The sequence below is a fragment of the Mirounga angustirostris genome, unplaced genomic scaffold, assembly GCF_029215605.1.
Source record: "Mirounga angustirostris isolate CCGP_5_RB_7025 unplaced genomic scaffold, mMirAng1.0.hap1 SCAF_2, whole genome shotgun sequence".
Classification (NCBI taxonomy): domain Eukaryota; kingdom Metazoa; phylum Chordata; class Mammalia; order Carnivora; family Phocidae; genus Mirounga; species Mirounga angustirostris.
In genome coordinates, this window is record NW_026991710.1 from 162,506,687 (window position 1) to 162,531,066 (window position 24,380).

The following is a 24,380-nucleotide window of genomic DNA, read 5'->3' on the forward strand; positions in this document are numbered from 1 at the left end:
ACTAAAGATATTTGTCCAATCCAAATTTTATTTTGCTTGCAGAGAACAGCAAATCTGTTCATTGGAAACTGGGAGCCGATAAGGAAGTCTGGGTCTGGGTGATGGGCGAACACCATCTAGACAAACCATACGATGTGATCTGTAATGAAATTATTGCTGAGAGGGCCCAGCTGAAAGCAGAGCGGGAAGCGGAAGAGCTCAGGTATGAGATCTACAAACCCGTGAGAGGCTGGCCAGATTATAAAATGATGCAAAGATGCCTCCTTTTCAGAGTATCTGGAGGGAGAGTGGGGTGGGATCTGAGAGTCACAAAAGTCACTATAGATCTCTCTGGCAAGTTTCTTTACACTTTTGGTGGTTCCCTGCCTTCCCACAATGCGATCAGATCAGCTGTTTCACTTCCTGGCTTGTCATCCGAGTTTTGATCTGGATGTGGTTTCCCACATGATCACTGGCTTCACTAGAATCATGCCAGAGCACAAAAGCTGACACAGCTGAGCATCAGGAATATAAGTGAGAAATGGAGCGGCTGTTCAAGCTTCAGGTCTTCAAACAAGATTGTTTAGAGGTGGGCAGCTGAGTAAGCAGGCCCTCTAGGTGCTTACACTATGCTAGGTGGTGGGAACTCAAAGATGAACAAGAAGCTTCCAGTAGGAGGAGAAACAGGCAGGTACACAACTAACTTCAGCCAATACAGGCTGTGATACGTGCTACAACTAAGTTATAAACAGCCCATTATTCCGATCCACAAAAGAGGTGAAAATCTGAATTGAACCTTGAAAGATAAGTAGAGTTTTCCAGCTGCAGAATGTCAGGAAGGAAATTGCAGGCAGAGGGCATAATCAAGACCCCTAGTTTTGAATATGTCTGGTTCTTTCGGTGACAATGACTTCTTCTGACTGTTTGGGGTATACGTGGGCAAGTAGCAGGAGACAGGGGGCCATGCTCTGAAGTGCCTTGAAAGCCAGATTTAGGACTTTGGACCTTGTTCTGTGGACAGTAGAGGTGTTTGAATAAGGAAGTGACACAGTCAACTGGAGATATAGGAAGGTTACTTGGCTGGTAGCAGTGAGGCAGATGATGGATCCCCTCTGCTGGGGGCCCAGGGTGACTTCTGTGAAGACTGTTATCCCTTGAGTATTGACAGCCCGATCTGAGCTGATGAGATAGAAGCAGACATATGGACCTTGGTTCATGTCCCAAGGGCTGCTGATGCTGCCCACCAACTCCTGTAACTAAAACAAAAAACGGGCATACAGAGATAAAGGAATTGTATGCTGCCCATCATAGGAAGGCAGTGTGATCTAGCAGTTTAGCTTCTGAACAGGAGTTGGGCAGACCTGGGTTCAAATCCTGGCTGTGCCACAATGTGGCCTTGGATAAATAATATAATTATTTTGAGCCTCTTGCAATTAAGCAAGGATAACAAGCCCTTCCTTATAGGGTTGTTATGAGGATTAAGTTAATGTCTTTTTTTTTTTAAAGATTTTATTTATTTATTTGAGAGAGACCGCGCATGCACACATGTGCGCGTGCGCACACACACACACACACACACACAAAAGTAGGGGGGCGGGGGGTGGAGGGAGAGGGATAAGCAGTCTCCACACTGAGCACGGAGCCCAATGCTGGGCTCAATCTCACAACCAGAGTCGAAATCAAGAGTGAGATGCTTAACCAACTGAGTCACCCAGGTGCCCCTAAGTTAATGGCTTTAAATACTAGCAAAGGGCTTAGCGTATTATAAGCACTCAGTAAATGGTATCTGTTACTGTTTTTCACATAATTTGAATGTAGACATCTGCTTTAGAAAAGCTATCCATGTTGGAGAATGTTTTTGATAATTCCACATTTGTTTCTCTTCAGAAAAACTCAGTCCAAAGAATTCGCCAATAGCTTGAAAACGAAATCACGATATTATGATCTGCAAGCACCAGCTACCCAGGAGACTCAGAATATCTATAAGAAAGCAACAGAAGAGGAAGAATTGGGGAAAGGCTCTAGACCAGCACCACTCCTTGAAGAAGAGAAAATTCCAGTGAGTCTTTCATATGTATAAAATGCAGAATTTCATAACCAGGGGAGTTAAAGATAGTGGGACCACTGAGATGAATGTAGTCGAACATCAGGATCACAAACTTTTCTGGGAAAAGTCCCTCCCAACTTGAAGGCCCTGATGTTCATTTCATTTTGGGAAATTTGGCTCACCTGCTACTTCACAAAAAAGGGTTTTTTTCATGGGACTGAAGGTGTGACGAAAGAACTCTAGGAATAAAGTTTGCATTTTAAGATTTTTTCAGGGTTTATTTTTCCCTGTTATATGTCTTCTATAACAGAGGTCGGCAACTTTTTTGTGTGAAGGGCCAGTTGGCAAAGACTTGAGGCTTTGTGGACCACACTCTCTCTGTCACAACTGTACGCAAATGAACAGGTGTGGCAGCAAAGCCTTACTTACCAGGACAGGGCCCGCTTTGGCACCCAGACTGCCGCCGACTTACCAGGACAGGGCCTGCTTTGGGACCCAGACTGCCGCCGACTGACCCCAGCCCTAGAGCTCTGGCATCTTTGTGGTGTAGATTATGTTCTATGGCATCTTCCCTGTTTTGTTGAGGACTACACCTCAGTGCCTCTTTGGCTTCATAGATTTTGCCTGTGACTGTGGGGACCATTATTTCCTCAACACCATAGAATTTTATAATCAGAATTGGTATGAATTCTCTCGTGTTTCAGTTGGCTTAAAGAGCTCAGATATCATTTGCTGCTTAGATTATAGTTTGGAAGAATAATAAAACTATATTATGAAGTACCTTCTTCTGCCAGGAATTTAATTAAACTGAGAATTAACAGGGGATTTGCAACTGTTTGACTTCTGTTCAGGCCCCCAGCTTTGTGACACTAGTTGTGTGTGCTCTTGACCTATTTGAGGAGTTACACGGGGCTACGGTTATCTGTCCTGCCTACTTCACGGGCTTATGATGTGGCAAAGCACACTGCTGAATGTCTCACTTCATTCTCACAATGACTTTATGACCTAGGGACTGTTTCTGTACTTGTCCGTTTTACAGGTAAGAAAACTGAGGTTAGCTATGGTTATTCAGTCTGCCCCAGATCTTACAGTTGACAAAAGACTGAACCAGGATTCAAACAGAGGTCTGGAGGACCCCTAGGTCATTCCTTAACTATTGCATTTGATTGTCTTATTAATATGAGGAATGTGAAGAAGCTTTATAAAGGGCTGCAAATATGAGGCTCAGAATATTTAGGGGTACAAAATTCTAAAATTTGGTTTATATCCCAAGGTCAGACCTGTGTCCTTTCCTCACATGTTCAGTGAAGCATGCAAGCTCTCCCAGGGCTGCTTTGTATTCCACATTTAATACCAAACTCCCTCCAAACAGCAGACTCCTTTTCTAGCACCCCTAAAATGAAGAACAACAATAGCAAGAGCCAAAAACCTCTTTCCAAAGCATTGAGTACACATGCTAATCTTTGTGTTTGAATTACAGTACTTTCCTAGAAAAATTTTTTTTCAAAAGAACAAAAGATTAAAATAGAAGTTAAGTACCGTGGCTATTATTGTTTTACTATATCATAAATATTATAGGGATTATATTTTATACACACACATATATATGTAATACACACACACAGTGAGAGGAGAAGATCTCAACATTGACTGATTTACTCATTCATTTAAAAAGTACCCATTATGTGCTACGCATTGAGATTATAACGTAGGAGTAAAAACAGAATCACTGCTGAACTTCAGAATAAGTTGAAGGAATGAACTGCTAAATGAACTTTATAGTTGAGAAAGCAACAAGAGACTTCATATAACCCGTCATTTCAAAAGATAATAAGTGACCTCAAGAAAAGGATATGTTTCTGTGCACCCCCATTACACTAGAACTTGAGCAATGGCAGGAAGTACAGGTGGCTTTGCAGAGGACATGGAGCTGGAGATGATCACAGAGGATGAGCAGGGCTGGCGGTTCCAGCAAAGGGACAACATGGACAAAGGTTTGTGGAGCTAGAAGAACAGGGGGCTTTGGAGAGCCCAAAGAAGGCTGTGTGGCTGGAGTGCGGAAGGGACAGAGGAGAGCATAAGATTGAGTGAGAGGGTGGGCAAGGCCAGACAGGACAGGGTCTTGGGGACAACTTTGTGTTTTGGCCCCTTTGTTCAAGCACAACTGGTTATTGTCAAAAATTTTTGAGCAAGAGTTTGACCTGGTCAGATTTATCTTTTGAAATTTTTAAATTTGAACTGATTATTCATGGATCAGAGTGGGTGGAGGAGCAAGCTTTCTAGCACACCCCAAGTTTCTAAGCTTAGATGCCTGGGATAATGGAGGTGCTATCAGCATAAACAGGAACATCTGGAGGAGAAGCTAGTTTTAAAAGAAGAGAGTCTAGTTTAGAGATATCAAGGATTCTGCATGCCACTTGAGTGGTAGCAATAGATATAAGTTGATTTTATACATAATAATAAAGTGTATACAATTTGACAGTTTGCAAAACTTTCTCTCATATGGTCATTTCATTTCATAATACTCCTGTGAAATAGACAGTGCAAGTATTTCTTTTGTACAGATGGAGACTAATACTCAAAGAGATAAGTGGTTTGCCCAAAAATCAGTTAGAAAGCTCTCCTTTTTGTTTATCTGCTTTCATTCTCATCACAACCCTGGTGTGTTTAAACAGAATTCGTTGTATTCCCCAGATCTGTACCTTTCGACAAGAACTCTGGTGAGAAACCAAGACTAGAGCTTTGGGAGTCATCCAATATGTTTCCAAAATGCAACTGAGGCTTGCACAGTAAAGAGGTCCACATTTCATCCATAATTTATTTTAACTATAATATCTAGAAAGATATTGTCATGTCTTTAACCTTTCATTGTCTACACATGGCCTAAAATTTATTATAAAAAGAAAAATTGTCAGGCAGTTTTTATTGACGTTAGTGATCATGAAGCTTATCTGAATAACCACGGACAGGTTTAAAGAGCACTCAGTCTTCCAGAATTATGAAAAATATTCACGGAAAACCAACTACAGATTTACTAAAGTAAAATGGCCTTGTTAGCTTCGTAATAAATTTCCATATGACAGATCATCACCAGAGAACTCCAGACCTGAATCTGAAAGCACCCCTTACTAATCTGATCTAAACTCTCCAAAGGGCTATGGAGAGTAGGGGAAAGTTAAATGCAGCCCAGATATTGATGTGCATTCAGCACTGTAGAAGCTCTTCTGTAGAGTCAGTTAGTTATGGGAAGCAGTTCTTCTGGTTAATAGTGACCCCTTGTATTTGTACTGAGGCATCAGAGTAGATGGTATTTCTGCATTTGTGTCAGCTAGTGTTTTTTAGCTCTGCTCTGATTATCCTATGAAAGGGTCAAGGCAAACATAGTCAGGGACCCCTCTGGGTCTGTGTAAGACTTCGGGTAAATTCAACACTTACTCCTTCATTGTCCTCCCTGTTTACCAGTAGTATTTTGAATAAGGTGAAATCAGCCTAAATGAATGCCACAGCCAGCATCACCGGAAGAAAACAGTACATCCTGAGAGCACAGCCAGGAGCCTGGGATATTTATTGGTGGAGCAGGCAGATTTGCCTTAGTGCTAGTAATTGGGGTGATAGTGGTTGAGGTGAGGAATTTGACATTTAAAATGTGTATAGCCCTGTATAGTTGTCAAAAGACTTAGATTTGCCATTTCACTTCATGCTCACAACAAACATAGGTGTGAAACAGGCTCTTGCTCTCTGAGTGGACGAATCAAGGGCAGTGGTTTCTGCAAAGCCTGAGTAGAGGTGGAGCCGGGGCCATAAACCAGCTCCTCTAACGTAGGGCCAGTGCTCTGGCCATCTCATCGTGCCCCAGGGAAGGTATTCACATCTGTATCTTAATGATCATACTGTTGGAATTAGAGTTTGGGGGTTTTTTTCCCTAGAGCAGGAATGCTTTAGACCCAGACGTTGTTAGCTTTAAAATTAAACAGAAGAACTTTTCCTGTAAGAAAACATGGAGAAAGAGGAAGAGGAAGCCTGGGGAAGCAGTGGAGAAACAGACATGGTTAAACCGCTTACATCATACTGCCTGGAAACCTTGCGACAGTCTGATTTCACGGCAGTGGTGCTTCCCAGAGCTCAGGGCTCTGCCGTGCTGTTTCTCTCCCAGCTCTTTCCCAGATCTTCAGAGCAGCATCTCTGCCCCACACTGTGACAGCATCACAGTGTGGCAGGATTTATCATGAGGCAGATTTGCTAGCTAGGCAAATCTCTGAACTTTTTGGAGGCTCTGTGTTCTCAACTATAAAAACTGGGAATTAAAAAATACCTGCCTTGTTTATCTCATGGTTTTTTTGTAGAAATTACATGAGATAATGTATTTGGGAATGCTTGAAAAACTGCAAACCCCAGTAAAAATCCAAGGGGTTGTTTCAGCTAGAAGTACTTGAAGCCTTGCCTCCTCTCTGTGAGTGTGTCCTGCATGCAGGCTGCATGGGTGAAGATCTTGCATGGTTTAGCTGGATGGATTGAATCAGTGCTTCTCTGAGTATTTATCAGGGTCCCAATACATGTAATGATAGGTGTTATGGAGCTGCAAAGGAGGCACAGGACAAGGTCTTCATCCTTCAGGAGTTAGAAGAAAGATTAGAAGCACTTAGTGCTAAGTAAGGCAGGACATAATCAAGTTCTAGCTGGAAAGTGGCCAGGGCTCGCTCCACTGGTTTGTGGAAGGCAGGGATGGGGGAAGGCCTAAGGGAAATGCAGACTGTGTGTGGTGAGAAAAAGGAAAGCATCATGTGTGGGGATACAGGGAGGAGAGCAGCCTGACTGGAGAAAGTACTTTGGTTGGGACCTGGAGGTGCATTTGAGGTGCTGAGAGGCCACATGATGGGACAGGAGCCAGGCTTGTCTCATGTATGTTTTCTGTTGTTGCCACAGCAAATTACTGTAAACCAAATGGCTTCAAATAATACCTGTTTGCTATCTGACAGCTCCTCTGGTCAGAATTCTGACAAGGCTTGGCTAGGCCCTCTGTTTAGGGTCTTAGAAGGCAGAAATCAAGGTTTTGGCTGAGGCAGGTTCTTATCTGCAAGCTTTGGAAAGAATCCTTTTCACACTTACTCAAATTGTTGGCCATCAGTTAGCTGTTGAGATGGGATGTTTGCTGAAATGATTCCTCATACATTTTTCTGGCTCCAGACATTCATGACCTTAAAATAACGCCCATAGGCATGACCTGAAGTCGAATATTTTTCATATCAGTACAGCTGTAAAGGAGAGTTTCTATAGAGTTTCAATGGATAAGCCTCACCCTGAGGTCTGGACTTTCATATTCAACCAGAATTTAGGCAAAGATGTGAGGTTCAAGGCCAGTAGTACAAGGCTGAGGTGAACCCAATCTCATTTCTGGAAATAGAAGTATGCATTGTCTTTCCCAGTCAATTGGCAATCCTAGTCTGAGCTTTTCTCCACAGCCTTCCATCCCAGACTCAAAACTGTATCTTCTGGCCCACCTGGGAAAGAGCTAATCTTCTCACATATAAAAAATGTAGAGAGATGTACCCTTCCTTCCGTGGAACTGTTGCAGGATTTTCTGCCTTTAGTGCCCGTGGTTTTTGGTCACTTTGGCCTCTTTGAAGAATGAAGAGGTAGACCAAAGAGTGGTGGGTAGCAAAGCAAAGTTTATTGAGCAGTAGTATAAAGCTCCCAGAGAGGGAAGGGACCCAGAGGGTTGCCCTTGGAGTTTCCAAGTTTAGGGATTTTTTTTTTTTTTTTTTTGGACAGAGAGAGAGAGAAAGCACAAGTAGGCAGGGCAGGAGCATGCAGAGGGAGAGGTAAGGTAGGCTCCCCGCTGAGCAGGGAGCCCGATGCAGGGCTCAATCCCAGGACCCTGGGATCATGACCTGAGCCGAAGGCAGACGCCCAACTGACTGAGCCACCGAGGCACCCCTCTAAGTTTAGGGATTTTTATGAGCTCTTTTGTGGAGCTCATAAATAATCTTCAGTAAGCAGGGTGTGCTGAGTCCTGCCAATCAGGGCTTTGGTCACATATCTGTCTACCTATTTAGGTTATTGTCCATGTGTGGATGGTCTTTTTTGCTGACATCTGGAGGCTTATGTTTTAACTGCCCCTTGCCCATGATGGTGACAAATGGTTTGTGGTTAATTCTTTTACTTTAGGATGTTTTACAAAAGTCAATTCTGCAAAGGCTGCAAAGCAGAAAGCTAATGCAGTCCTGTCTAAGCTCTAAAACAGGATGTTAGTGCTGTTAGCTGTCCTGACTCCATATCTTCTTGTTGGGGACCCTGGCCCTGACTACCTAACTGTCCAACTAATTTCTAACAGAACCAGAACACTAAACAGCCCAATCTATAGGTTTACCTTTGGATTATTTTATACCAATATAATAACGATTTATTTTGTATCTTCATTAGCAGATGAATTCATCCAAGGAGATCTCTTGTAGAATAATGAAAAATTTGTCCCAAGTCTAAGGCTGAAGAATTTCTGTTTCACCCTTAGAACCCTGAGAAGCAAACTGGGGGTTTTGAGAAGAGTTGTTGGATCCCCACTTCAGGGTTTAGAAAACTTGGGGTCCAGTCTCAGAACAGTTTTCTTCACACTCAAGATAATCTTTATGAAAAAATTTTTAAAGAATATACTTATGTTGCTTTAAAATTTTCATTTTAACAAATAGATAGCCAAAGGTAAGACTGCCCGATTAAGTACCAGATACTGTGAAACTGTACCACTGACCCAGGGCAAAACCTCTTGTCTGGGAAGCGAGGCTTCAGTCTTCCCAGACAGCTCTGTGACTCCAGGCAGTATCCTGTAAGGATACTGTAAAAAGGATCCCTATAAAATAGGGATTAAATTAGCAACACTGTTTCTTTACAAAGGAAGCTGAGAAAATTTATAAACATGAGGATGCTTGCCCAGGATCATCTAATGGAAGCAGCAAGAATTATTCCCTGAAGTTCTTCAGTTATAAGATGCTATTTTTATCATGAGCCCAGCCTTGGTCCTTTTCACTTTTCAGATGAAGAGCTGGAGGCCCGGGAGGCTCTATGGTTTGTGCAATCTGAGGAGGAGGCTAAAAGTAATGCCTGGATTAGAGCTGAGTGTAAGGTTCTTATTCTGAAAAGCTATTGCCCTCTACAAGATACCTGTCCTGTCCTTATTTTTGACAGTGGTGATAGTGCTTGGAAAACTCAGAAATAATGCTCTGCTTAATATTTAGTGAGAGTGTTGTGGTTCTCAGTGGATCACGGTTAAACACTTCGTGTTCCTGGGTGCCTGTCACTGAACCGGAGGTGATGGTAAATATCAGGATTTAGCTCTCATCCAGCCAGGTCCTGAGACATGCAGGTTGGGAAGCAGACGCCATTCCCAGGCAAAGGCAAGTGTGAGGGGGAGTTAACAGGAGCCAGAGAAAATGCCAGATGATGCACTGTGTGAGGCACCCCCTCCTGGGGAGTTTGGGTAAGTTTGGGTATCTCCTGCAGCTAAGTGGAGATCTTAGGGACCCTGGATGCGGACAGTCCTCTGGATGCTGTCGGTGTTTTCCCCACCCTGGTGTCAGAGAATTTGGGGGAGAACAGAACAGTTCTCAGTGTGGTTGGGAGACTGGCAGAGTATGCTAATTCAAAGATAAGTCCCTTTGTGTTTCTCTGTTTATATGTAATTTGTAGGCTGGGAACTCATTAATCAGTAGACTGACTGCCCTTGCCCCCAAAGGGACCTTGAATAAAACTAGATCTGCTCACGTGTAGATTTTATCTCCAGAGAACTACTTGTTATTTTTGTACAAATGGCCTTCAGAGTGGACCATACTGCAAAACAGAAGATTAAAAAAATTAGAACACAAACATCCGGGATTTAAAGCATTCCTAAAAAAAACCAAAATAACCCCAAAAAACCTTGAGGCTCATAGATTAAACGCTTTGAATGAGAGTCCTCCTCTTCATATCTTTAAAGAACGAGAGTTAGAGATGACACCTCTTGCATCTGTACCCCTGCTTTGCACACGTGCACGTCTGTGCATGCACTGTCTCAAGGCTTTGGTATGTTTTTAAATCTGTCATTTTACTATAACAGAATGATAACAAAAATATGCTACTTAACTGTACATTTTGACTGTAACCTTGACATTGACACCATGGTGGTAGCTTTGTGTAGACAGCGGTGAAGGAGCACTCTGTAAAACTATTTCCAGATATGATGAAGGACTTCCGCTCGGGTTTTCCTTCTTCCATACATCCCTTCCAAACGAAAAAATTAAGCTTGCTCTCTACTCAGAAACCAGCAGTTGTCTAAAACCAGATTTGGGTTGTTTGCCTTTATAAAGGAGAGATTGAGAAGCAAGATACTAAGATCAGGGCCACTTCTCTGAAAGAAGTGAAAAGAATTGGTTTTTTTCCCTATTCTTCTCCAAGTGCTACTTGTAGAGCAACCAAAGTTTTGGGTTATATGTGGCTTGTGCTTTTTGTAAAGAGTGTAAATTAGTGTATTAGTAAAGTAGTCTTAGATCACGGTTCCTTGGAGGTAAGTACTAAAGCTTGGTGAGTAGGCAGGATGGAGAAGTCTGTACCCCACCTGGAGTAGATGGCCTGAGCCTGGGCGTGGTGGAACCACATTGGCATTGCCTGGCTCTTATCTGAGCACGGCTATATCGTCAAGCCCTGAAGGGAGTTGGGTTCACATTTATAATAAGGAACCCCAATGTAAACAGAATGGGAAAATGTATTCCTGAAATGCAGGCTAGAATTTTGAGGATCGAATTGGATGTGTTAAATAACAAAAATTAAATTGAGCAGATTTTAAAGATCTAACTGGCTTATTAATTGGTTCATGAATTGGGCAGCATGTCTGTCTAGCAAGTAGAGGGGCGCTCCAAAGGGCTCAGAAAAGGAAGAGTAGAGAGGGAGTGGAGAAAAGGAAATTGTTAGCAAAGAATCCATTGTTTTAGGCAAGGTCGCCCTCCTAAGGGAACGGAAGGGGTCTATCAGTAAAATTCCTAGTGCTGGCCAGGAAATTCCCAGGTTGGCTGCTGAAAGGTCACATTTCTGGGGGGTTGAAACTGCAGTTAGGTTAGGTATTAAGTCTTGGTTTACTGACTTGGAGCCTCAACCTAAATGACACCGTTTCGGGCCTGTAGCTTTCTTTTCAACAGATGTGAAGAAAAAAGAGGGAGAATCCCAAACCAATAACTGTTTGTCTTGATGTATATTCCCTTCTGGTATACCTGCAGGAAGCATTTCAGTATTGTTTTTGTGAGAGAGAAAGTGTTGGGTATACTAGGCAAAAACAGATGAAGGATTTGTTGTGTTCATTTTATTAATTCAAAAGTAGAGCCATAATCGGAAAGTTACACAATTACCCAAGTAGTTTCCATGTAACTGTAATAGAATTTCATGGTAGTCTGTAGAATAAAATTTTATATAAGACAGAATTACAAAATCCTAGGGCCTTAGAAACCATTTAAGCTGCTGTGTTTTTAAAAGCAGTATGTTGTATAAAATGCTTAATATAAAGTAAATGACAAAAGAGAAAACCATTTCTAGTCTTGAGAATTGCACATTATGAAGTTGGTACCACAACTTCATTTTGCATGATATTTACAGTAATTTGCTTATCCAACTCACTAGAAGTAGTGTGCCAAGAAGAAATTATGAATCCTGGAGACATGTCTAGAGACATGAGGTCCTGCTGACCACTTACTCATTTAATATGTCTGGGGCTCTATTTCCTACCTAAACAATGGCAGTTATTAGAGCTACACATCACTGGATTGGATGTGAGAACAATCCAAATGAAGCAATTTTTATTGAAGTGTTTTGTATGGTATTATGTATGATATAAATATTATTTTCTATTATTTATAGTTAGGTTCCTATATTCTGTTGTGTCAAGACTTCCCATAGCCATCGTGCTTTTAAGACTCTATTCTCTTAACAATCCTTTATTACTTTATCCTTATACTTTATATTTAATAATTACTTTATTTCCCTTGCTTGTCTTCTTTTCGTTTTTCAGGGAATATATATCAGGTGTGTCCCTGGTGAGATGGTGAGGGTGGCCTTTGGAACTCTTTCGTATCTGAAATGCTTTGCCCTAACAGCCCTTACCAGTTCTGCATTATTGCATTTTCTGAGCACATCCCTGCCCAGTTCTGCTGTTTGCACATTGCTTTGAGGGTTGTAGGAGGAAGGTGCAATGGAAGTGGACAGATGTTCATCCAGTATGATAGTTCGATGTTCTAATATGTGCAAAATAAACCCCGACAATGTGTTATTTAAAGATTAAAAACTACACACCATATTAGAGTCTGCTGTACTTTTAAGTCAGTCTATCCAATAGTCCCTGTGCACAGATTTTACTAGGAACAATGTTAGCAAAGTAGGGAAAAGACTCCCTAGGGTATCCGTTGTCCTAATTCATGTTTCAAAAAAATCATTCCATGGGGACCATGTACCATATTTTCACTAGTAAAATTGATTGTCCTGTTTTCCATCTTGTTAGTCTAGTTGGCCTTTGGAAGATATCTCCACTCTATATTATTCTCCTTTGGAACTTTATCAAGGCAGCTTCTTTATTCTGCCTCTCTTATTATTTTAGAAAGAAAAAGCTAAATCCCAGTATGCTCAAATGCTTAATATTATAGTCATCATTGGGAAGTTTTATTTAAAATGGCTGGAAATAGGATGATCTGATTATTCCAGTAACCTGGTTAGCAAACTAGGTGAGTTACAGGCCATCAATTTTCAGAGAATTTTAATTGTCTCTCTTGATTAATATTAAAACTAGACTGAATATTTTTTAATGATTGAGAAAGTGTTTCGGAATTTATGGTGAGTTCACTCATGCACCAAATACTTATTGAGACCTTAACTAAGTGCCAGTCACTGTTCTGTTTGCTGAGGCCCCAGAGACCAGTAAATTAAGCAGATACAGTCTTTTGCCTTCATGGAGGTTATTATTCTAACCTGCAGTCCATTGTAAGAGGTGTAAGAACAAGATGGCTAAATACTTAACGTAGTAGTTTGTTCTCAAAAGTAAACTCTTGGTTTTAGCCTGTTAATTCATCATTTTCATCTTTACCATAAAAAATGAATGCTAAAAATTTTCTGTTTAATGTCTCTCCTGACTTTACTTTCCTCTTCATTCCCTCTGACCTCCCTGTTCAAGGTCTAGCTCCCTATCTCCTCATGTTCTCCCTGACTCCCTGACCCCCCTGCTTATCTCCATAATCCTAATCTTATAGACACTTGCTGGTCACATCTTTTTCCCACATCACTTCTGTATTAGGAAACCTCTAGCAGCATCAAGGTCAATACTTCTGCTTGCCTTTCATGACTTGCCAGCATTTGGCCATGAGCGAACTACAGACTACACGTTTTCTGTATTAGTCATGGATTTTCCATCTCCCCACACACATGCCTGCCTGATGGTTGCTGCTGAGCCATTTTGCATAAGGTCTGGTCCCCTGTATGTCCTTTGCTTTCCCTGATAACCTATTCAAAAATCTCTCCATTCTTCATTGTCCAGGTCCTATCACCTTTTTATCTAAACCTTACTCCTGCCTTCCGTGGCCTCCCTCTCCTCTGAGCTCAATATGTATTTATAATCTTACCTCAGAGTTATTATAATGATGCACTGTCTTCTCATATTTCATACAATTTTCAGGTTGAGTTTTCTCCCCAGACTGTAATCTCCTTGAGGGCAAGGACAGTGTCTTTTATTTCTTCTGATTATTCCCTCCTCTTCATATCCTGTTTTCCCCGATCATGCAGTTTACCTATTTTTATCTTTGTCATTTTTATTGTATATGTTTTTGTAAGCTACCTGCAAACATTTGCAGTATAAAAAAAGTATTCCTTCTATTTCTGTCACAATATCTATGATTGTGCTAAACACACAGTGGGGCATGAGAACCCACTCAATAAAACCATATAATTGGTTTTGAAATACAGTGCGGCATATGTGTATGAATTTCAGGCAAATAAAAAATACATTTCAGCTCTTAAAAAATTTTCTGTTTTTTGGAGCTTTCTGGTTTATTTGGAATTAATAAATTGCATAATCCTACTTTTAAACAGAGTGAATATAAATTAAAAGTCAGAACGAACTATTTTTCAAATCACATTTTAAAAGTGAATAGAACTAGAATAATCCTCATAGGACACGTAGTCTCTGGGGGAAAATGTAATTTGTAACCATGTAATACTGATGCTACAGCATCTTTTGATAATCCAGTTGCTTATATAGATTTGAATTGCCATGCTTTTAAGTTTAATGGTAATTAAAATATATATAAACATTCATACCACCCTTTGGTCAATACAGATGGGCTCCATGGCTCCCAGATCTAATTGGGCCTGTGCTGACTAGAGGGGACCATTCTGACTCAGTATCTGCAGGAAGTCCACTAGCTTCTGATGTCACTGACATTCAAGTTTTCACTTTATTTTGTGGACCTTTTGCATAAATATTTGATGGCAGTTTTTATTTTTAAATAAGGGAAATATGAAGCAGTTAAGATTGCTTTAACTCTGCCCCTAGAGTTTCAGCAGCTGCAGACACATCTTTAATGTAGCAAATGGGAGGTGGCTGCAGAGACTTGTATGCATGAGGACGAACATCTGTTCTCTCTGAGACACCCCATGGAAAGAGCAAGGTGAAGACATGGAAAGGACATGGGTTTCAGTCTCTGCTTTCCTACCTATTAACAGGTCAGCTTTGCTCTTTGGTAAAGGGACAGTACCTGCTTTGACACCCTTGTGGGGTTGGTAATGAAGGTCAAATGATATATTGGACTTGAAAGTGCTTTGAAAGCAAAAATTATGCAGGTAGGTGGTAGTTTTCCTCTCTTCCTTGTGTTACAAATAGGAATAACTAAAGAGTATATTCCTTGGAGCACAACATCATATGGAAGCTTCAGACGGGTGGTACCCTTTCTAAGAAGCCTCTTTATCTTCACTCTGAGAATGCTCAAAGTGGCAACAGTATTCCTGAGATTGTCTCCAGCTGGTATTGGTGTCATTAGTCATCACTTTTGAGTCTTTGTAATCTGGTTTTGTTTTTCAATAAAGGAAATCTCTTTTGGATATACTATTGTTAGTCTATTACATTGAACTTGAACTTGTATTCCATGGATTTATAGAACGTGTAAGTGTATCCGAATGAACCTGCTCTACACAAGTCTTGATTAGTTCTCCACATTATTTTAGCACTTTGGAATAATGGCAAATCTTGATTTACCTTGAAAATTAGAATTTTCATAAATGTGGTTCTTAGTATATGTGAATAGTTTTGGAGTTTACAATATATTTTAAACATATAGAAGTACTTCAGTAGAAGTATCATGTAGTTGTATTCCTAATTTTTTTTTTTTTTAATTTTTTTATTCTTATGTTAATCCCCTTACATTACAACATTAGTTTTAGATGAAGTGTTCCATGATTCATTGTTTGTGCACAACACCCAGTGCTCCATGCAGAATGTGCCCTCCTAAATACCCACCACCAGGCTAACCCATCCTCCCACCCCCCTCCCCTCTAGAACCCTGTTTGTTTTTCAGAGTCCATCGTCTCTCATGGTTCGTCTACCCCTCCGATTTCCCCCGCTTCATTCTTCCCCTCCTGCTACCTTCTTCTTCTTCTTCTTCTTTTTTTTTTTTCTTAACATATATTGCATTATTTGTTTCAGAGGTACAGATCTGAGATTCAACAGTCTTGCACAATTCACAGCGCTTACCAGAGCACATACACTCCCCAGTGTCTATCACCGAGTCACCCCATCCCTCCCACCCCACCCCCCACTCCAACAACACTCAGTTTGTTTCCTGCGATTAAGAATTCCTCATATCAGTGAGATCATATGATACATGTCTTTCTCTGTTTGACTTATTTCACTCAACATAATACCCTCCAGTTCCATCCACGTTGTTGCAAATGGCAATATCTCATTCCTTTTGATGGCTGCATAATATTCCATTGTATATATATACCACCTCTTCTTTATCCATTCATCTGTCGATGGACATCTTGGCTCTTTCCACAGTTTGGCTATTGTGGACATTGCTGCTATAAACATCGGGGTGCACGTACCCCTTCGGATCCCTACTTTTGTATCTTTGGGGTAAATACCCAGTAGTGCAATTGCTGGATCATATGGTAGCTCTATTTTCAACTTTTTGAGGAACCTCCATACAGTTTTCCAGAGTGGCTGCACCAGTTTGCATTCCCACCAACAGTGTAGGAGGGTTCCCCTTTCTCCGCATCCCCGCCAACATCTGTCGTTTCCTGACTTGTTAATTTTAGCCATTCTGACTGGTGTGAGGTGATACCTCATTGAGGTTTTGATTTGGATTTCCCTGATGCCGAGCGATATTGAGCACTTTTTCATGTGTCTGTTGGCCATTTGGATGTCTTCTTTGGAAAAATGTCTGTTCATGTCTTCTGCCCATTTCTTAATTGGATTCTTTGTTCTTTGGGTGTTGAGTTTGATGAGTTCTTTATAGATTTTGGATACTAGCCCTTTATCTGATATGTCATTTGCAAATATCTTCTCCCATTCTGTCGGTTGTCTTTTGGTTTTCTTAACTGTTTCCTTTGCTTTGCAAAAGCTTTTTATCCTGATGAAGTCCCAATAGTTCATTTTTGCCCTTGCTTCCCTTGCCTTTGGCGATGTTTCTAGGAAGAAGTTGCTTCGGCTGAGGTCAAAGAGGTTGTTGCCTGTGTTCTCCTTTAGGATTTTGATGGACTCCTGTCTCACATTGAGGTCTTTCAGCCATTTGGAGTCTATTTTTGTGTGTGGTGTAAGGAAGTGGTCCAGTTTCATTCTTCTGCATGTGGCTATCCAATTTTCCCAACACCATTTGTTGAAGAGACTGTCTTTGTTCCATTGGACATTCTTTCCTGCTTTGTCGAAGATTAGTTGACCATAGAGTTGAGGGTCCATTTCTGGGCTCTCTATTCTGTTCCATTGATCTATGTGTCTGTTTTTGTGCCAGTACCATGCTGTCTTGATGATGACAGCTTTGTAATAGAGCTTGAAGTCCGGAATTGTGATGCCACCGGCTTTGCTTTTCTTTTTCAATATTCCTCTGGCTATGCGGGGTCTTTTCTGGTTCCATACAAATTTTAGGATTATTTGTTCCATTTCTTTGAAAAAAGTGGATGGTATTTTGATGGGGATTGCATTGAATGTGTAGATTGCTCTAGGTAGCATTGACATCTTCACAATATTTGTTCTTCCAATCCATGAGCATGGAACGTTTTTCCATTTCTTTGTGTCTTCCTCAATTTCTTTCATGAGTATTTTATAGTTTTCTGAGTAAAGATCCTTTGTCTCTTTGGTTAGATTTATTCCTAGGTATCTTATGGTTTTGGGTGCAATTGTAAATGGGATCGACTCCTTAATTTCTCTTTCTTCTGTCTTGTTGTTGGTGTATAGGAATGCCACTGACTTCTGTGCATTGATTTTATATCCTGCCACTTTACTGAATTCCTGTATGAGTTCTAGCAGTTTTGGGGTGGAGTCTTTTGGGTTTTCCACATAAAGTATCATATCATCTGCAAAGAGTGAGAGTTTGACTTCTTCTTTGCCAATTTGGATGCCTTTGATTTCTTTTTGTTGTCTGATTGCTGTGGCTAGGACTTCCAATACTATGTTGAATAGCAGTGGTGATAGTGGACATCCCTGCCGCGTTCCTGACCTTAGGGGGAAAGCTCTCAGTTTTTCCCCATTGAGAATAATATTTGCTGTAGGTTTTTCATAGATGGCTTTTATGATATTGAGGTATGTACCCTCTATCCCTATACTCTGAAGAGTTTTGATCAAGAAAGGATGCTGTACTTTGTCAAAAGCTTTTTCTGCATCTATTGAGAGGATCATATGATTCTTGTTCTTTCCTTTGTTAATGTACTGTATCACATTGATTGATTTGCGGATGTTGAACCAACCTTGCAGCCCAGGGATAAATCCCACTTGGTCATGGTGAATAATCCTTTTAATGTACTGTTGGATCCTATTGGCTAGTATTTTGGTGAGAATTTTTGCATCCATGTTCATCAGGGATATTGGTCTGTAATTCTCCTTTTTGATGGGGTCTTTGTCTGGTTTGGGGATCAAGGTAATGCTGGCCTCATAAAATGAGTTTGGAAGTTTTCCTTCCATTTCTATTTTTTGGAACAGTTTCAGAAGAATAGGTATTAATTCTTCTTGAAATGTTTGGTAGAATTCCCCTGGGAAGCCATCTGGCCCTGGGCTTTTGTTTTTTGGGAGATTTTTGATGACTGCTTCAATTTCCTTAGTGGTTATAGGTCTGTTCAGGTTTTCTATTTCATCCTGGTTCAGTTTTGGTAGTTGATACATCTCTAGGAATGCATCCATCTCTTCCAGGTTATCTAATTTGCTGGCATAGAGTTGCTCATAATATGTTCTTATAATTGTTTGTATGTCTTTGGTGTTGGTTGTGATCTCTCCTCTTTCATTCATGATTTTGTTGATTTGGGTCATTTCTCTTCTCTTTTTGATAAGTCTGGCCAGGGGTTTATCAATCTTGTTAATTCTTTCAAAGAACCAGCTCCTAGTTTCGTTGATCTGTTCTACTGTTCTTTTAGTTTCTATTTCATTGATTTCTGCTCTGATCTTTATGATTTCTCTTCTCCTGCTGGGTTTAGGCTTTATTTGCTGTTCTTTCTCCAGCTCCTTTAGGTGTAGGGTTAGGTTGTGTACTTGAGACCTTTCTTGTTTCTTGAGAAAGGCTTGTATTGCTATATACTTTCCTCTTAGGACTGCCTTTGCTGCATCCCAAAGATTTTGAACAGTTGTGTTTTCATTTTCATTGGTTTCCATGTATTTTTTTAATTCTTCTTTAATTTCCTGGTTGACCCATTCATTCTTCAGTAGGATGCTCTTTAGCCTCCATGTATTTGAGTTCTTTCCGACTTTCCTCTTGGGATTGAGTTCTAGTTTCAAAGCATTGTGGTCTGAAAATAGGCAGGGAATGATCCCAATCTTTTCGTACCGGTTGAGACCTGATTTATGACCTAGGATGTGATCGATTCTGGAGAATGTTCCATGGGCACTAGAGAAGAATGTGTATTCCGTTGCTTTGGGGTGGAATGTTCTGAATATGTCTGTGAAGTCCATTTGGTCCAGTGTGTCATTTAAAGTCTTTATTTCCTTGTTGATCTTTTGCTTAGATGATCTGTCCATTTCAGTGAGGGGGATGTTAAAGTCCCCCACTATTATTGTATTGTTGTTGATGTGTTTCTTTGCTTTTGTTATTAATTGCCTTATATAATTGGCTGCTCCCATGTTAGGGGCATAGATATTTACAATTGTTAGATCTTCTTGTTGGATAGATCCTTTAAGTATGCTATAGTGTCCTTCCTCATCTCTTATTACAGTCTTTGGTTTAAAATCTAATTTGTCTGATATAAGGATTGCCACCCCAGCTTTCTTTTGGTGTCCATTAGCATGGTAAATGGTTTTCCACCCCCTCACTTTCAATCTGGGGGTGTCTTTGGGTCTAAAATGAGTCTCTTGCAGACAGCATATCGATGGATCTTGTTTTTTAATCCAGTCTGTTAGCCTGTGTCTTTTGATTGGGGCATTTAGCCCATTTACATTCAAGGTAACTATTGAAAGATAGGAATTTAGTGCCATTGTATTGCCTGTAAGGTGACTGTTACCGTATATTGTCTGTGTTCCTTTCTGGTCTATGTTGCTTTTAGGGTCTCTCTTTGCTTAGAGGACCCCTTTCAAGATTTCCTGTAGGGCTGGTTTTGTGTTTGCAAATTCCTTTAGTTTTTGTTTGTCCTGGAAGCTTTTTATCTCTCCTTCAATTTTCAATGACAGCCTAGCTGGATAGAGTATTCTTGGCTGCATATTTTTCTCATTTAGTGCTCTGAATATATCCTGCCAGTCCTTTCTGGCCTGCCAGGTCTCTGTGGATAGGTCTGTTGCCAATCTAATGTTTCTACCATTGTAGGTTACATATCTCTTCTCCCGAGCTGCTTTCAGGATTTTCTCTTTGTCTCTGAGACTCGTAAGTTTTACTATTAGATGTCGGGGAGTTGACCTATTTTTATTGATTTTGAGAGGGGTTCTCTGTGCTTCCTGGATTTTCATGCCTGTTTCTTTCCCCAAATTAGGGAAGTTCTCTGCTATAATTTGCTCCATTATACCTTCTGCCCCTCTCTCTCTTTCTTCTTCTTCTGGGATCCCAATTATTCTAATGTTGTTTCGTCTTATGGTATCGCTTATCTCTCGAATTCTGCCCTCATGATCCAGTAGTTGTTTATCTCTCTTTTTCTCAGCTTCTTTATTTTCCAGCATTTCATCTTCTATATTACTGATTCTCTCTTCTGCCTCATTTATTCTAGCAGTTAGCGCCCCCAATTTTGATTGCACCTCATTAATAGCCTTTTTGATTTCTACTTGGTTGGATTTTAGCTCTTTTACTTCTCCAGAAAGAGTTTCTCTAATAACTTCCATATTTTTTTCAAGCCCAGCTAGTATCTTTAAAGTGATGATTCTGAACTCTAGATCTGACATCGTACTAATGTCCGTATTGAGTAGGTCCCTGGCAGTCGGTACTGCCTCTTGTTCTTTTTGTTGAGGTGATTTTTTCCGTCTCGTCATTTTGTGCAGAGGAGAATAGATTAATGAGAGAACAAAATGCTAGCAGAGTAACCACGTCCCCAGAAAATATACTCTAAACAAATCAGAAAAGACCTGAAGCAGTGGGATAAGAAGGGGAAAGAGAGAAAAAAGAAAAAGAAAAAAAAAGAAAAAGATAAAGATAAAAACAAAAACAAACAAAACAAAACAACAACAACAAAAGAAAAACCAGAATGTGATCAAATATGATCTATATGGTATATAGATCAGTGCCACACACTAGATTTGGGGTGTGTTTTGGTCTTTTAGAAGAAAGTGTCTCCCAAAATTTTAAAGAAAGAAAAAGATATATGTACAAAAATAAGGGTTGATATGATGAAGGGATAGAAAATGACTGTAAAAATGGAAATTATAAAAAATTTTATAAAAGGAATTGATAAGAAGTTGTTTGAAAAAGAAAGAAGAAGATTTAAAAAAAGAAAAAAGAAAAAGAAAAAAAAAGGGAGAGGATGTGATCAGGCAGGGGAATAGAAAAACACCATATACTAGAGATTTAGGGTATATTTTAATCTGTTAGAAGAAACTATCTCAAAATTTTAAAGAGAGAACAACTTATATATATAAGCCAAAAATATGGGTAACTACTATGAAGGGATAGAATATGACTCTAAAAATGAAAAATAAAAATGTTTTTTTTTTAAAAAAAGGGATTGATAAGATGTTGTTTGAAAAAGGGAAAAAGAAAAATTCAAAAAGAAATAAAAAGACAAAAAGACAGTTAAAAAAAAAAATTAACTTTAAAAGACTAAGGAATCATGGTAAAAAAGCCGTGAATTCTATGTGCAGTATTCCCCTAGCGCTGGAGTTCTGCCGTTCTCATTGATCGGTAAACTTGGTCTTGGCTGGCTGTTCTCGCTGATCTTCTGGGGAGGGGCCTGTTGCCGTGGTTTCCAAATGTCTCTGCCGGAGGCGGAAGTGCCCCGCCCTTGCCCCCTCCCGGCTAAGGAATCTGCTCGGGTTTGCTCTCCGGGCTTTTGTTCCCTGCGAGCTTTCCGTACAGCTTTGGAGGCGGAGAGTGAAGATGGCGGCCTCCCAATCTCCGCCCCAGAGGAGCCGAGAACTCGGGGCCCCGCTCCTCAGTGCGCCCCCAGAGAAAAGCCGTCAGTCACTCCCGTCTCCCCGGTCTCCGGCCGCGCTCCGTGCTCAACCGGCCTGTGACTGCGCGTTTCTATCTCTGGCACCCGACCCGGTCTGGAGTCTCCAAACCCAGCAGATCCCTGCGGTGCCCTCCCGCGCGGCTCCTCCCGGGGGAGGAAGGTGAGTCTCCCCGGATCTGCCGCTTGTTGGGTCCCTGCTGGAGGAGCAGTGGCCCGGCTGTGCCGTGGATCACGGTTTATGGCCACCCCGAGCTGAGAGCCCGCGCCTGGGCTCCGCCTCTGCAGCCGGCTTCCCTGCTCCGATACCTGGGAGCTCTGCCGCCCTCAGGCACCCCCGGTCCTTCTGTGACCCCGAGGGTCCTGAGACCACACTGTCCCGGAGGGTTCCACCCCCCGCTTAGCCACCAGAGTGACGTCCCTCGGCGGAGCAGACTTTTAAAAGTTCCGATTTTGTGCTCCGCGGCTCTATCACTTGCCAGAAGCGGCCGACGGAGGCCCCTCCCCCGCCGTCTATCCTCCCGAATATCGCCGCGGATTCACTTCTCCACACGTCCTACCTTCCAGAAAGTGGTCGCTTTTCTGTTCAGAGAGGTGTTGCTCTTCTTTTCTTCGGTCTCCTGTTGAGTTTGTAGGTGTTCAGAATGGCTTGGTCCCTATCCAGCTGAATTCCTGAGAGGAGACGAAATCCAGGTCTCCTACTCCTCCGCCATCTTGCTCCCTGTATTCTATCATGTAGTTGTTAACTGGGTGGTTGTTAAACTAATCAAAATTATTTATGCTCAGACCCTTCTACTCAAGAACCAACTTTGAGCTTTGGTATACTTAAGACAGAACCGAAACCTTCTGACAAAGAAAGACAGGCAACTCTGACTGGCTCCAGCAGATGGTGCTGATGGTCACACTCGTCCCATCAGTCCCCAGCATCACATCCATTTCATTGTCTGGTTCATGTGCCTGTGCTTAGTTTTGAATTATCTTAAGAATAGGAATAACCTCATCATTTCTGATAAGTGCAAAAGCAGTGAGAATGTTGAAATGCTGGTGTCAGGGAGGAAGAATTTCCTCTGCCCATCAAGGTCCTTCCAGCCAGAGTAAGAATCAAATTGACATGAGACAGATTAACAGGAGAAAATCAAATTTAATTTCATATGTATGGGAAACCCACACAGACATGGAAATTCCAAAGACAGTCGAGCAAAATGAGGTATATATATATCATCCTGAACTAAGGAGAAAGAGGCTAAGGGTCTGGGACTTAAAGGGGAGGAATGCAATTCACAGGAAGATGAAAAGGAGTAAGTGTTTGGTGAACAAATGTTTGCTGGGCCACTCAAAAAGAATGGGACCTAGAGGACTTTGATCAAACAGGCTTTGCTTGTTCTTCCTTCTCTGCCATACCTAGTTCATAGTATAATGTAGTTATCTACAGCGATAGTTCTCTTCCTGGAGCAGGTCCTTTATCTAAATTCTTTTAGGCAGTTGAGGTGGGGAGGTAAAGAGCTTTTCCTGAATATGCTGTGTTTTGATTGCTTTTAGCTCAAAAATAATCTGCATGCCAAAGTGGTCCATCTTGGGGTAGTCTGCCCTTGGTGATAGATAAATGATGGAAAAAAAATTAATAAAAAAAAGCAAGTGTTGAGGAAACAATGTTGTATGTGTATATAAGATGAATCATTCAGTTGAACAAATAATTCTAAGGGACAAAGAATAACTCATACAGTATGCTTAAAGTATTATACCCATGACAGTAATTGGCAAGTGATAGGGGGAACAATGTTTGACAAAATAAAATATATGTTAGAAGAGACATGTCAGATACCTGTTAGCCTGATGCTAATTCGGGAAACAACTGAGAGTTTGTTCGAGAGCTTAAAGGCTGAGTGTGGTGGACGTACCACTGACAAATCCTTGGTCCAAAGCTCTGCCAGCTGCATGGGTCCAGGTCCTGTGACAAACCAGTGGAGAGGTGGTTGTATAGCTACTGTAGCTGGAACCTTATCTACGGTGCTTGAGGAGGCAAGAGAGGGTGGTTACCTGCCTCCTAATTTTTTATTTATGTTTTTTTTTATTCTTATGTTAATCCCCATACATTACATCATTAGTTTTAGATGAAGTGTTCCATGATTCATTGTTTGTGCATAACACCCAGTGCTCCATGCAGAATGTGCCCTCCTCAATACCCACCACCAGGCTAACCCATCCTCCCACTCCCCTCCCATCTAGAACCCTCAGTTTGTTTTTCAGAGTCCATCATCTCTCATGGTTCGTCTACCCCTCCGATTTCCCCCACTTCATTCTTCCCCTCCCGCTACCTTCTTCTTCTTCTTTTTTTTTTTCTTAACATATATTGCATTATTTGTTTCAGAGGTACAGATCTGAGATTCAACAGTCTTGCACAATTCACAGCGCTTACCAGAGCACATACCCTCCCCAGTGTCTATCACCCAGTCACCCCATCCCTCCCACCCCACCCCCCACTCCAACAACACCCGGTTTGTTTCCTGAAATTAAGAATTCCTCATATCAGTGAGATCGTATGATACATGTCTTTCTCTGTTTGACTTATTTCACTCAACAT

The 24,380-nt window shown here is 41.1% G+C and overlaps 1 protein-coding gene across 2 annotated transcripts in view; it reads left to right on the forward strand.

Annotated features, from left to right (window-relative positions):
* The window catches only part of SH2D4A (SH2 domain containing 4A), a 67,142-nt gene that overhangs the window by 13,376 nt on the left and 29,386 nt on the right, over window positions 1-24,380 (forward strand). For both annotated transcript variants that reach the window (XM_045879962.3, XM_064585447.1), the window contains exons 3-4: window positions 43-202; window positions 1,867-2,038. In XM_045879962.3, the coding sequence (XP_045735918.2) occupies window positions 43-202; window positions 1,867-2,038 (332 nt within the window). The remainder of the gene's footprint in view (window positions 1-42; window positions 203-1,866; window positions 2,039-24,380) is intronic.